Source organism: Physella acuta, unplaced genomic scaffold, assembly GCF_028476545.2.
Source record: "Physella acuta isolate Inbredline_101_S28 unplaced genomic scaffold, ASM2847654v3 ptg000728l, whole genome shotgun sequence".
Taxonomy (NCBI): Eukaryota; Metazoa; Mollusca; class Gastropoda; family Physidae; genus Physella; species Physella acuta.
The window spans coordinates 162,855-176,355 of NW_026732246.1; the positions used below are offsets into that span (position 1 = coordinate 162,855).

A 13,501-nucleotide genomic window follows, 5' to 3' on the forward strand; every position below is an offset into this window, starting at 1 on the left:
AAAATGTCGCTTGAAACTATATTTAGCGGAGTCATATGCTAATTTTAGCACCCAATCTCGTTCAGGCTTGATGAATGCTAATGAATCCCTGTAGTTAATGGCCTCGGCTCATCCTATTGGTCGGTTCATTGTCACAGCAAACAATAGATTCTATTTTTAGATTCCTGTCCATTTTATCTTCATTTAAACATTTTTAAATCGTCTGATTGGGCCTACACGAGTTTTTAGATGTCGAGATACATTTAATTTTTTCTTCAATTGACTAGTAGAAAACTCAAACAGAAATATCGTCGTTAGTTATAGCAAGTGTCAGGGTGTGTCCTGAGGCTAGTAGACAGTGTAAGTCTTGTAGGCGGCGGTGCTGGTTAGTACCTGTGTCCTGCTGCTATGGCACTGCTGTCCACCCTATGACAGTGCTGTCCACCCTATGACAGTGGTGTCCACCTATGATATGACACTGCTGTCCACCCTATGACAGTGCTGTCCACACTATGACAGTGCTGTCCACCCTATGACACTGCTGTCCACCCTATGACAGTGCTGTCCACCCTATGACACTGCTGTCCACCCTATGACAGTGCTGTCCACCCTATGACAGTGTTGTCCACCCTATGACAGTGCTGTCCACCCTATGACAGTGCTGTCCACCCTATGACAGTGCTGTCCACCCTATGACACTGCTGTCCACCCTATGACAGTGGTGTCCACCCTATGACACTGCTGTCCACCCTATGACAGTGCTGTCCACCCTATGACAGTGTTGTCCACCCTATGATATGACACTGCTGTCCACCCTATGACAGTGCTGTCCACCCTATGACAGTGTTGTCCACCCTATGACAGTGCTGTCCACCCTATGACAGTGCTGTCCACCCTATGACAGTGGTGTCCACCTATGATATGACACTGTTGTCCACCCTATGACAGTGCTGTCCACCTATGATATGACACTGCTGTCCACCCTATGACAGTGCTGTCCACCCTATGACAGTGCTGTCCACCCCATGACACTGCTGTCCACCCTATGACAGTGCTGTCCACCCTATGACAGTGTTGTCCACCCTATGATATGACACAGCTGTCCACCCTATGACAGTGCTGTCCACCCTATGACAGTGTTGTCCACCCTATGACAGTGTTGTCCACCCTATGACAGTGCTGTCCACCCTATGACAGTGCTGTCCACCCTATGACAGTGTTGTCCACCCTATGATATGACACAGCTGTCCGCCCTATGACAGTGCTGTCCACCCTATGACAGTGGTGTCCACCCTATGACAGTGGTGTCCACCTATGATATGACACTGTTGTCCACCCTATGACAGTGCTGTCCACCTATGATATGACACTGCTGTCCACCCTATGACAGTGCTGTCCACCCTATGACAGTGCTGTCCACCCTATGACAGTGTTGTCCACCCTATGATATGACACAGCTGTCCACCCTATGACAGTGATGTCCACCCTATGACAGTGCTGTCCACCCTATGACAGTGTTGTCCACCCTATGACAGTGCTGTCCACCCTATGACAGTTTTGTCCACCCTATGACAGTGTTGTCCACCCTATGATATGACACAGCTGTCCACCCTATGACAGTGCTGTCCACCCTATGACAGTGCTGTCCACCCTATGACAGTTTTGTCCACCCTATGACAGTGTTGTCCACCCTATGATATGACACAGCTGTCCACCCTATGACAGTGCTGTCCACCCTATGACAGTTTTGTCCACCCTATGACAGTGTTGTCCACCCTATGATATGACACAGCTGTCCACCCTATGACAGTGTTGTCCACCCTATGATATGACACAGCTGTCCACCCTATGACAGTGCTGTCCACCCTATGACAGTGGTGTCCACCTATGATATGACACTGTTGTCCACCCTATGACAGTGCTGTCCACCTATGATATGACACTGCTGTCCGCCCTATGACAGTGCTGTCCACCCTATGACAGTGCTGTCCACCCTATGACAGTGTTGTCCACCCTATGATATGACACAGCTGTCCACCCTATGACAGTGATGTCCACCCTATGACAGTGCTGTCCACCCTATGACAGTGTTGTCCACCCTATGACAGTGCTGTCCACCCTATGACAGTTTTGTCCACCCTATGACAGTGTTGTCCACCCTATGATATGACACAGCTGTCCACCCTATGACAGTTTTGTCCACCTTATGACAGTGCTGTCCACTATATGACAGTGCTGTCCACCCTATGACAGTGCTGTCCACCCTATGATATGACAGTGCTGTCCACTCTATGACAGTGCTGTCCACCCTATGACACAGCTGTCCACCCTTGGACGGTGCTGTCCACCCTATGACAGTTTTGTCCACCTTATGACAGTGCTGTCCACCCTATGACAGTGCTGTCCACCCTATGACAGTGCTGTCCACACTATGATATGACAGTGCTGTCCACTCTATGACAGTGCTGTCCACCCTATGACAGTGCTGTCCACCCTATGACACTGCTGTCCACCCTATGACACAGCTGTCCACCCTATGACATTGTTGTCCACCCTATGACAGTGCTGTCCACCCTATGACAGTGCTGTCTACCCTATGACAGTGCTGTCCACATATGATATGACAGTGTTGACTATTGCCAGCCAGACACAACAATTTTCAAATATCTTGGCCGACAATTCCCGCAGGATCGAGTGGAAAATGTATGGCGTGTCAAATTGATTTCCGGTTATTCATCTCTCTCGGGCTCTCCGTGTAGCGGTTAACTCTCCTGTTCGTGTAGCGGTTAACACCCATCTTCGTGATAAAAGAGCTAAGAAAAAAATATAATGAAGTAAACCAGTCGGTTTAGTTTGATGTGTTGAAAAATCTTTTTACTGCTGTGATTTGACTTTAGATGTCAAATTGTATAAACGCTCCGCCCTGTGAAGAAATCTGTACTGGATGCTGGGATGTTGTGGTCTTGCTGGAGCTAACAACTGGTCAGATGATTCAACACCGGTCACCGGCCCGCTCTGCCGTTGGTCCACCCCGCTAACCGGCAGCTGGTGTAGAGACCCTGGTCAGGTATCAGCTGGTGTAGAGGCCCTGGTCAGGTATCAGCTGGTGTAGAGACCCTGGTCAGGTATCAGCTGGTGTAGAGACCCTGGTCAGGTATCAGCTGGTGTAGAGACCCTGGTCAGGTATCAGCTGGTGTAGAGACCCTGGTCAGGTATCAGCTGGTGTAGAGACCCTGGTCAGGTATCAGCTGGTGTAGAGACCCTGGTCAGGTATCAGCTGGTGTAGAGACCCTGGTCAGGTATCAGCTGGTGTAGAGGCCCTGGTCAGATATCAGCTGTTCCATCGTTCAGCCAAACTCCCGCCGGTACCACGTGATTGATTCATGGCATTCAGACCAATCTCAGGGGCCCCTAGACCACTCTATCTCAGGGGGCCCTAGACTACTCTATCTCAGGGGCCCCTAGACCACTCTATCTTAGGGGGCCCTAGACCACTCTATCTCAGGGGGCCCTAGACCACTCTATCTCAGGGGGCCCTAGACCACTCTATCTCAGGGGGCCCTGGACCACTCAATCACTGTTTCTCTAGGCGCCCCAGGAAAGTTATGTAATATCTTACATTTTTCTAAGCATTCCCATTTGGTAAACGAAATGGCTTTTAAAACATCCTAGTCCCCTCACTACAAACTTGCCACCCCACATCCTAGTCCCCTCACTACAAACTTGCCACCCCACATCCTAGTCCCCTCACTACAAACTTGCCACCCCACATCCTAGTCCCCTCACTACAAACTTGCCACCCCACATCCTAGTCCCCTCACTACAAACTTGCCACCCCACACCCCACCACCAACTGACCTACCCAACCGTCATGCAATAACGGTAAGCTGATCAACATTTTTTTTACCCCACTCCACGCATCATCAAGTGAGACAACTCTTGTTGCACTGGATGTTCGTCAGATGGGAGTGCCTGTCTACCTGCCCTGTAGCAATTACCCGCAGACTACCTGCTAGCCTGGCGGGAAAACGGAGCATATTGTGACCGAGGTTTGGGTTTTTAATTAAAATGTAAGAGGTCGTTAGGAGCGGGGTACGGCACGTACAAGGACGAGACGCTCATCAAATAACTGATGAAGACATGTGGCCGAAACACAGCATTCAATTATTATAATTAAAAAATAAAATGATTTCAGACTGCGCAGGATAAATAATCCTATTCCCCTCCTCCCTTCACAGCAGAAAAATTCAAGGTCTCTTTAACCAGTAGCGGGTTAATGGAGAGGGGGGGGGGGAGATGACTGCAGTCATCTATATATATATAGGGGCCCCCAAATAATTTCAGCCGGGGGCCCCACTCAAGCGTAATTCGCCCCTGCTGTTAACATTTGACTTTACTTCTGGACAGGCAGCAAAAAATGAGCAAAATAACATTTGGACAACAGCAAACATCATTTTTAACCCATTTAACCAGCAAACTTTCGCTTAACTTTATCTAGCTACAACCATTCACCTTCGGTTGTCGGCAAAATCGTATTGTCAATAATTATTGTTTTTTGCTATTAGAACAACCTTTTTTGGTGTTTTTTGCCTTGTAAATAAGACATCTCGCGTGGGCCACTGCTTCCTGAATTTGTTTCCACAACTCGAGTGTGAGTTTCATCTCGGTCAGTTTCTTACAGGGGGGGGGGGGGGGTGTGACACCGAAGAATGTCCACCAACCCCCCCCCCCCCTCCGAAGGAAATGAAAATTATATAGAAAATGTATACTTTTTACAGTCTTCCACCCCCCCCCCCCTTCCTCCGTAGAAAAAGTCTGGGAGAAAAACGGATCTCACAGTTTTGACGATTCTATTTCTCAGTGCCAGCTATGTTGAATCCTTCTTGAATCTATCTATTGGTACAAGTCTCGACCTCTGATCAAACGGTGCCCTATAAGGCTCGACCAAGCCACAACCAATTTAGTCCACTGGTACATTGCTGGTGTCCATTATTGATCACCTGTCTGGTGTGTGTGCACTAACATCATACACTTTGTTAAAGGGTGACACCGACTACCCCCCCCCCCCCCCCGCCCCAGCTATTGACCAGATTAAAATCAAAACCTTTCTTACTGTTGTGTTCCACAATTTGTAGGTAAAGACGTTGCCCAGTCCCCATCAAAGGGTTATAACTCATGCCTTGCAATGTCTAGATGAAAGAAAATTATTTCCCTTGTTAAGCAAGGGTGTGCTTTTTTTAAAACTATTTAGTCTACAATTTTTAACAGTCAAAATCCAAACAGTGAAAAATGTTTACATTTCTTGTATGCTCTTGTCTAAATAGTCAAATAAATCAAGATGGTATAGGATGGGGCATGCCCTAAACATGAATCCAGATCACAGCACAGGAATGGCGCTAAACTGGATGCCTCAACAAAAGAGAAAGCAGGGAAGGCCAAGAGAGAGATTTAGGTGTACAGCGGGAAATCAGTGGGCAGAGGTAGGACTGTCAGGAAACAGCTGACAGAGGTAGGCCTGTCAGGAAACAGCTGACAGAGGTAGGACTGTCAGGAAACAGCTGACAGAGGCAGGACTGTCAGGAAACAGCTGACAGAGGCAGGACTGTCAGGAAACAGCTGACAGAGGCAAGACTGTCAGGAAACAGCTGACAGAGGCAAGACTGTCAGGAAACAGCTGACAGAGGTAGGCCTGTCAGGAAACAGCTGACAGAAGACCAACAAAAGTGGAGAGATCTTTCTGTGGCGACCCATGTGTCTTGAGGGAAGAGTGATGATTTGGTCCGTGTTGAACACAATATTTGACCAGGTCAAACAAGGTGAAGGTCATAACATCCATCTAAAACTGTAGAGCTGGCCACAGCAGGAAGGGGGTAACAGCAAATTACAGGATGGAAGTTGTTTTTGCCACTATCCCCACCCCTTGCTTTCACAGCTATGAGCTATGAATTGTTCCCCCTGCTGAAATGAGCTATGAATTGTTCCCCCTGCTGAAATGAGCTATGAATTGTTCCCCCTGCTGAAATGAGCTATGAATTGTTCCCCCTGCTGAAATGAGCTATGAATTGTTCCCCCTGCTCAAATGAGCTATGAATTCTTCCCCCTGCTGAAATGAGCTCGCCTGCACTAGAACCTATCACCAACACATGAAAATAAAAAAAAAACTGAACAAAAAACTGAGTTGGTGTTGTACAAAGTATTAAAAAAACTTGGTGTTGTACAAAGTATTTCACACAACAATCAAATATCTTGATAATCTTCCTTCCAGACTTTAGGCTCAGCGTAACGGTTGTAGCCGTCGTAGTTGATGCCTGGGGTGAACCTAGGCACAATCATACAGGGCTCAAACAGGGAGATGTGAGCACTGGTCAGTTCTTGCAGGAAACTTTGCACCTGTGGACATGGCCAGTAACAAACATGGGAGTGTCATCAAAACATCGGGGTTAGAATCAAGTTAGATTACGCTAAACAATAATAGTGAGGCGATATCTAGTCATTCTCAATGTTTACCATCCCTCACTGACTGCTACCAATAATGTGAGCACTTTAATTGTTTCACAAGTTCACCATCCCTCACTGACTGCTACCAATAATGTGAGCACTTTAATTGTTTCACAAGTTCACCATCCCTCACTGACTGCTACCAATAATGTGAGCACTTTAATTGTTTCACAAGTTCACCATCCCTCACTGACTGCTACCAATAATGTGAGCACTTTAATTGTTTCACAAGTTCACCATCCCTCACTGACTGCTACCAATAATGTGAGCACTTTAATTGTTTCACAAGTTCACCATCCCTCACTGACTGCTACCAATAATGTGAGCACTTTAATTGTTTCACAAGTTCACCATCCCTCACTGACTGCTACCAATAATGTGAGCACTTTAATTGTTTCACAAGTTCACCATCCCTCACTGACTGCTACCAATAATGTGAGCACTTTAATTGTTTCACAAGTTCACCATCCCTCACTGACTGCTACCAATAATGTGAGCACTTTAATTGTTCAGACAAATCACACATTGACCCTGACCTTCTCAGCATTCATGTCCACCTGTGACTGGTCAAAGTAGAAGCAGGTGATGCCACTCTCCAGGCAGCGCTGAGCCAGGACCTTGCCCACACTGGTACTGGCCGACACATCCGTACAGCTGGAGGAATTGGCTAGATTAGTTCTCCTTACAGACTTAACTATACATACATAGGGCAGATAGAGTTTAACAATACATAACATAGGGCAGATCGAGATTAACAATACATACATAGGGCAGATAGAGTTTAACAATACATACATAGGGCAGATAGAGTTTAACAATACATAACATAGGGCAGATCGAGATTAACAATACATACATAGGGCAGATAGAGTTTAACTATACATACATAGGGCAGATAGAGTTTAACAATACATAACATAGGGCAGATCGAGATTAACCATACATACATAGGGCAGATAGAGTTTAACTATACATACATAGGACAGATAGAGTTTAACCATACATACATAGGGCAGATAGAGTTTAACCATACATACATAGGGCAGATAGAGTTTAACCATACATACATAGGGCAGATAGAGTTTAACAATACATACATAGGACAGATAGAGTTTAACAATACATACATAGGACAGATAGAGTTTAACAATACATACATAGGGCAGATAGAGTTTAACAATACATACATAGGGCAGATAGAGTTTAATAATACATATATAGGGCAGATAGAGTTTAACAATACATACATAGGGCAGATAGAGTTTAACCATACATAGGGCAGATAGAGTTTAACAATACATACATAGGGCAGATAGAGTTTAACAATACATACATAGGGCAGATAGAGTTTAACAATACATACATAGGGCAGATAGAGTAGAATTCACATTATTTCTAGACCTGCTGCATGTAAAGGGATGGTGATATCAGCGCTATGCCCAGCCACCTTTACTTTCCCTAATGGGATTCAGGTACCCATCAGAGCTGAGTGGACTCAGGGATGTCCTTCAATGACTAGCCTGGACAGAGATCCAAACTCAAGATCTTCTGGCTAGCAGTCAATTGATCTACCACTTGACCATACCATTGCGGCCAAACAAAGCTGTCTTTAAACATTGATTCAACGAGTGGACTGAGATACAATGCTTAAACAACATAAAATCATTGCAGGATCTCCTACAGTACTAGACTATTTAGCTAGACCATGTTTATAAAAAAACAAAGTTGGCCTTCAGAGCACAAACCTAAGAAACCATCCCCATAATCTATGATTTTGCACAGAATAATTATGAAATAAACTGATCATGGCAACTACTTGTACCTATAAAGTTGATAAACTGATCATGGCAACTACTTGTACCTATAAAGTTGATAAACTGATCATGACAACTACTTGTACCTATAAAGTTGATAAACTGATCATGACAACTACTTGTACCTATAAAGTTGATAAACTGATCATGACAACTACTTGTACCTATAAAGTTGATAAACTGATCATGGCAACTACTTGTACCTATAAAGTTGATAAACTGATCATGACAACTACTTGTACCTATAAAGTTGATAAACTGATCATGACAACTACTTGTACCTATAAAGTTGATAAACTGATCATGGCAACTACTTGTACCTATAAAGTTGATAAACTGATCATGACAACTACTTGTACCTATAAAGTTGATAAACTGATCATGACAACTACTTGTACCTATAAAGTTGATTGCGAATGGCCCATTCCTTCGAGCTGGCTGAGACGACCACCTCCCCACTCCAGTGTTCTATCCACGCCTCTGTGTGTCTGTTACTGCGGGAGAATACTAGCCTGACAAAATAAAACATTTGTGAGAATACTAGCCTGACAAAATAAAACATTTGTGAGAATACTAGCCTGACAAAATAAAACATTTGTGAGAATACTAGCCTGACAAAACAAAAGATTTGTGAGAATACTAGCCTGACAAAATAAAAGATTTGTGAGAATATTAGCCTGACAAAATAAAAGATTTGTGAGAATACTAGCCTGACAAAACAAAAGATTTGTGAGAATACTAGCCTGACAAAATAAAAGATTTGTGAGAATACTAGCCTGACAAAACAAAAGATTTGTGAGAAAACTAGCCTGACAAAATAAAAGATTTGTGAGAATACTAGCCTGACAAAACAAAAGATTTGTGAGAATACTAGCCTGACAAAATAAAAGATTTGTGAGAATACTAGCCTGACAAAACAAAAGATTTGTGAGAATACTAGCCTGACAAAACAAAAGATTTGTGAGAATACTAGCCTGACAAAATAAAAGATTTGTGAGAATACTAGCCTGGCAGAATAAAATATTTGTGAGAATACTAGCCTGGCAAAATAAAAAGTTTGATTTAATGGCTCAAGTACAAAAGTTTAAGAAATAAAAGATTTGATTTAATGGCTCAAGTACAAAAGTTTGAGGAATAAAAGATTTGATTTAATGGCTCAAGTACAAAAGTTTAAGAAATAAAAGATTTGATTTAATGGTTCAAGTACAAAAGTTTGAGAAATAAAAGATTTGATTTAATGGCTCAAGTACAAAAGTTTGAGGAATAAAAGATTTGATTTAATGGCTCAAGTACAAAAGTTTAAGAAATAAAAGATTTGATTTAATGGCTCAAGTACAAAAGTTTGAGAAATAAAAGATTTGATTTAATGGCTCAAGTTAAAAACCTTTGCTTTACTGGGGGGAATTGAAAGCTAGTTAACCTTTGTCTAGAAATCCTGCCACAGATACTTATGTGTCAAACAATACACAAGCAGGGCATAAATAAACAGTGACAACTTACTTTAAAAGGTAATAAATAAACAGTGACAATTTACTTTAAAAGGTCACAAATAAACAGTGACAATTTACTTTAAAAGGTCACCAATAAACAGTGGCAATTTACTTTAAAAGGTCACAAATAAACAGTGACAATGTAAGTAAAGAATTAGAAGCTGGGTAAAATATGTACCTGTGATAATAATCCTTACGTGGAGCTTGAAACTGCCACCCTAAACGTTTCCTTGCCAACCGTAGTTTTTCAAGGTTTCTATAATTAAAAATCCAAGAACATTTGTTATGATTAGGCCTTAGAACAAAAAAAAAAAAACAAAAAAAAAAAAAAAAAAACCAAATAGGTACATGTTAATGTATCTCAGGAAATCATAGTTAGAGAAACAATTGTGAAGGCAACCGATAACATACCTTGGATTTCTATTGAGATAAACTTTACTAACAACATAATCTTTGTTAGGACTTTCTGATAGATATTGGCTGCTTCTGTTAAAACTTCTTACATTCACTGTTAATGAAAGAAAATTTACCCGTATAATGTGTGTAAATGACATTTTTAAACATAAATATAGAAAAAATGACTGTAAATAATTGGAATCTCAAACTGCTTAGTTACTAGTTTTGTCACTCAGTAATGAGTGACTTACGTCTTATGGGCTAAAAACAAATAATGTACATAATACTTTAGTAGTTTCTATAAATAAAACAACAATTTTAGATAGGCCTAGTATCCAGGTTAGTAGTGTGTTTGGGTCAGAAATGAGAGTTAAATCTATTGGATATTGTTGACCTTACAAGGGGGGAGGGGGGTACGACTAAGTACTGACTTAGGTAACAAGCAGGGGAAAAGGTGGACGACAAACTTTTGCAAGTAGAGAGTATTTCTAATTTAATCTTATAATATACTCATTACTCAAGTATTATCAAGTAAAGACTCAAGACTGACTGAAATTATATTAAAATAATAAAATTTGGTAATCTATCGTTTTTAGGTGCGTAAAATCGACCCATGCTAGTAATGTGTGAAAAAGTTGCCTCATTGTTAAGGCTTTAATAGAAGTATATTGTGATATATTTGTGTCAAATGTTATAGATAACTGAATAATAAACCAAAATGGCTAAATATATCAATATAGGCCAGAAATTAACAGCAGTGTTTGCGAGCAAGATTTGCTATATAAACAGCGGATCTGTAAGTTAGAGTGGTCTCCCCTGAATCTCTAACTATAATTTTACCAAAAAAAAATAATTAAACAAGATGGCTGCTAAAGTAAATGAGTTTGGTTGCATATGATGAAAACATCACTAGTCTTTATTTTTTAATGAAAAGTTTTAATACAATTGTTTAAAAACAGGTACATTAATGAAACTTTAAAACATTTTTGTTAACTTTTAAAACATAAATAGAATAATTTTAGATACTGAGGTCCGATAATAGACTCTTCCATAAAATAGGTGTGTTAGGTTGTTAGTAGTATTGTAATCTCAACTAATTTTATGGTTAGAAATTAATTAGGGTCAGGCGTGTAAGGTAGGACTAGGGTTGGGGTTAGAGACAGGATTTGCATTGACCTTATTTTAGCCTTAGCTACTAGCTAGCAATGTGTGTATTTTACTAGTATTTAGGCCTACTATAATTTAGTTGACTACCAGTAACCTAAACAGTAACATCCCCGGTTTTTTTTTAAATTATAAAATTAACGAAGTGACTACGCGTCTCGCAAAGCGTGGCCCCTAAAGAATAGACTACGCGTCTCGCAGGTTTGATTTGCCATCTTGAAATTAAAAATGCTTACTTTTTAGCTCTCCAACACATCCGCTGTGGTTGAGTCAACAGTGTGCCAGTTGTAGTTTGAAGTTCATAGACCGGAGTTCAGAGTTCGAACCCGGGGTTAGCTAGTTTGTTTTTTTTTTTACATTTTTTTTTTCTTCATGTTGAAAATATGACGTAGACTATGATTCTTTTTTTTTTTTTTAATAAAATTTCAAACCATCATCACTGGCGTGATTGCTTGCCTTACGTTTACTATCCCGTGAGTGGAAAATCCCACCACGGCCCACGGTCGCGAGGTCACTGAGTTCAGCAGGCCTAAAGCATACGTCATAGACGTTCACACGAGATCGTCTGTCTTCACTTCTCTCTTCCTCCCACCCCCCTCTCCCCTCAAGGAAATTGAAATTTTTTTTTAAGTTCACATAGGATAAATAATATAGACTTAGATCTACTATCACGCATGCTAGATAGCTAGGCCTAAAGGTTAAAGGACAGTTTGATTTAACTAGGTTGCTGCTAGATCTAGGACTATCATCTGGCCCATCTGACCTCACAAACTTTCTTTGACACTACACTGTACTATTTTTTTTTTTTACAAGTACGATCTATATCTAGACTCTTAAGTGTTGAAATAATATAAATACACTTAAACTCGATCTATATCTATGTCAACATTAAATTGTTACCACGAAAAAAAAAATCGTTTTTTTAGATCGCGTGCCACCTAGGGTAAAGATTAAGCGTAACGCGGAGCGAACTGCGCAAAGGCGGCCTAAAATTAATGAGTCACCTTTTTTTCACATTACCAGCCTCGGCTGATTTTACACTAACTTACTACTAAACTAAACACATTTTAAAATAAAATTGTTGGCCTAAACTCAGCAGTAAGTAAACTGAGGGTAATCTATCGTTTTGGGTACGTAAAATCGCCCGCGATTTGTAATGTGAAAAACAGGTGACTCCTTAAATTTTAATAATTATTTCACATTTTGAGGAGGATTTATGTTTTAAAAAATTCAAAAATGTTTCCTTGATTCATTTATGTACCTGTTTTTAAACAATTGAATTAAAACATTTCCGTAATAAATGAAGACTAGCGATGTTTCCAACAGATGCAATCATGCTCATTTACTATAGCAGCCATCTTGTCTAAGTTTTATTTTTATAAGCTTTTAGCGCCAGATTCAGGGGGAAGTCACTCTATTTTACAAATGGCTGCTGTTTATATAGCAAATCTTGCTCACAGACACTGCTGTTTAAAGTTAATTTCTGGCCTATATCGATATATTTAGCCATTGATTTAGGTTTATTATTCATTTATCTATAATATTTGACACAAAAGTATGACAATATACTTCTATTAAAGCCTTGACAATGAGGTAACGTTTTCGTACATAAATAGCCGCGAGCGATTTTACGTACCCAAAACGATAGATTACCAAACTGAGTAATACTAAACTCTAACTAAACTGACTAAACTCACTGCCAAAGTGCCCTAAACTAAAAATTAGATCTAGAATCTAGATCTAGATTCTAGTAAAAATATTTCTGTTTTTATTTCACGTGTGAAAATAGCCCAGTACTTAGATCTAGTTTGAGTTAAGTTAAGTCTAGTACACTTGTACAACTTGTACACGTAACAGTAACAGTACACTGATATAACAATAACACATACTGCTTTAAAATATTTAAAAAAACATTAAGCCTAGCATATTTACCTAAAAATCCATAGCATGATAGGCTTTGAGGTAAATTTATTGTCCTACATGATATTTGAACTGGCAACCTTGCAAATGATCCCAGTATCGACATTTTGCTTGTTGTTTTATTTCTTACCTAAACAGGATCCAGAACACCTCACAATGTTTTCGCTACTTTCACATCTTGGCAAGTTTCTAATCATATTAATAAATAGAACAAAAAAATTACAATAATAATAGGCATGT

The 13,501-nt window shown here is 40.7% G+C and overlaps 1 protein-coding gene across 1 annotated transcript; it reads right to left on the bottom strand.

The window, feature by feature from the left end:
• Positions 1-6,189: 6,189 nt before the first annotated feature.
• Positions 6,190-13,427, bottom strand: LOC131950019 (large ribosomal subunit protein uL18m). The gene is made up of 6 exons (XM_059312024.1): positions 13,274-13,427; positions 10,193-10,289; positions 9,960-10,037; positions 8,690-8,803; positions 7,014-7,131; positions 6,190-6,369 (listed from the first exon to the last, which is right to left on the bottom strand). Exons 1-6 carry the CDS (start codon positions 13,365-13,367, stop codon positions 6,217-6,219), a joined length of 654 nt encoding a protein of 217 aa, XP_059168007.1. The 5' UTR covers positions 13,368-13,427; the 3' UTR covers positions 6,190-6,216.
• Between the last annotated feature and the right edge of the window lie 74 nt (positions 13,428-13,501).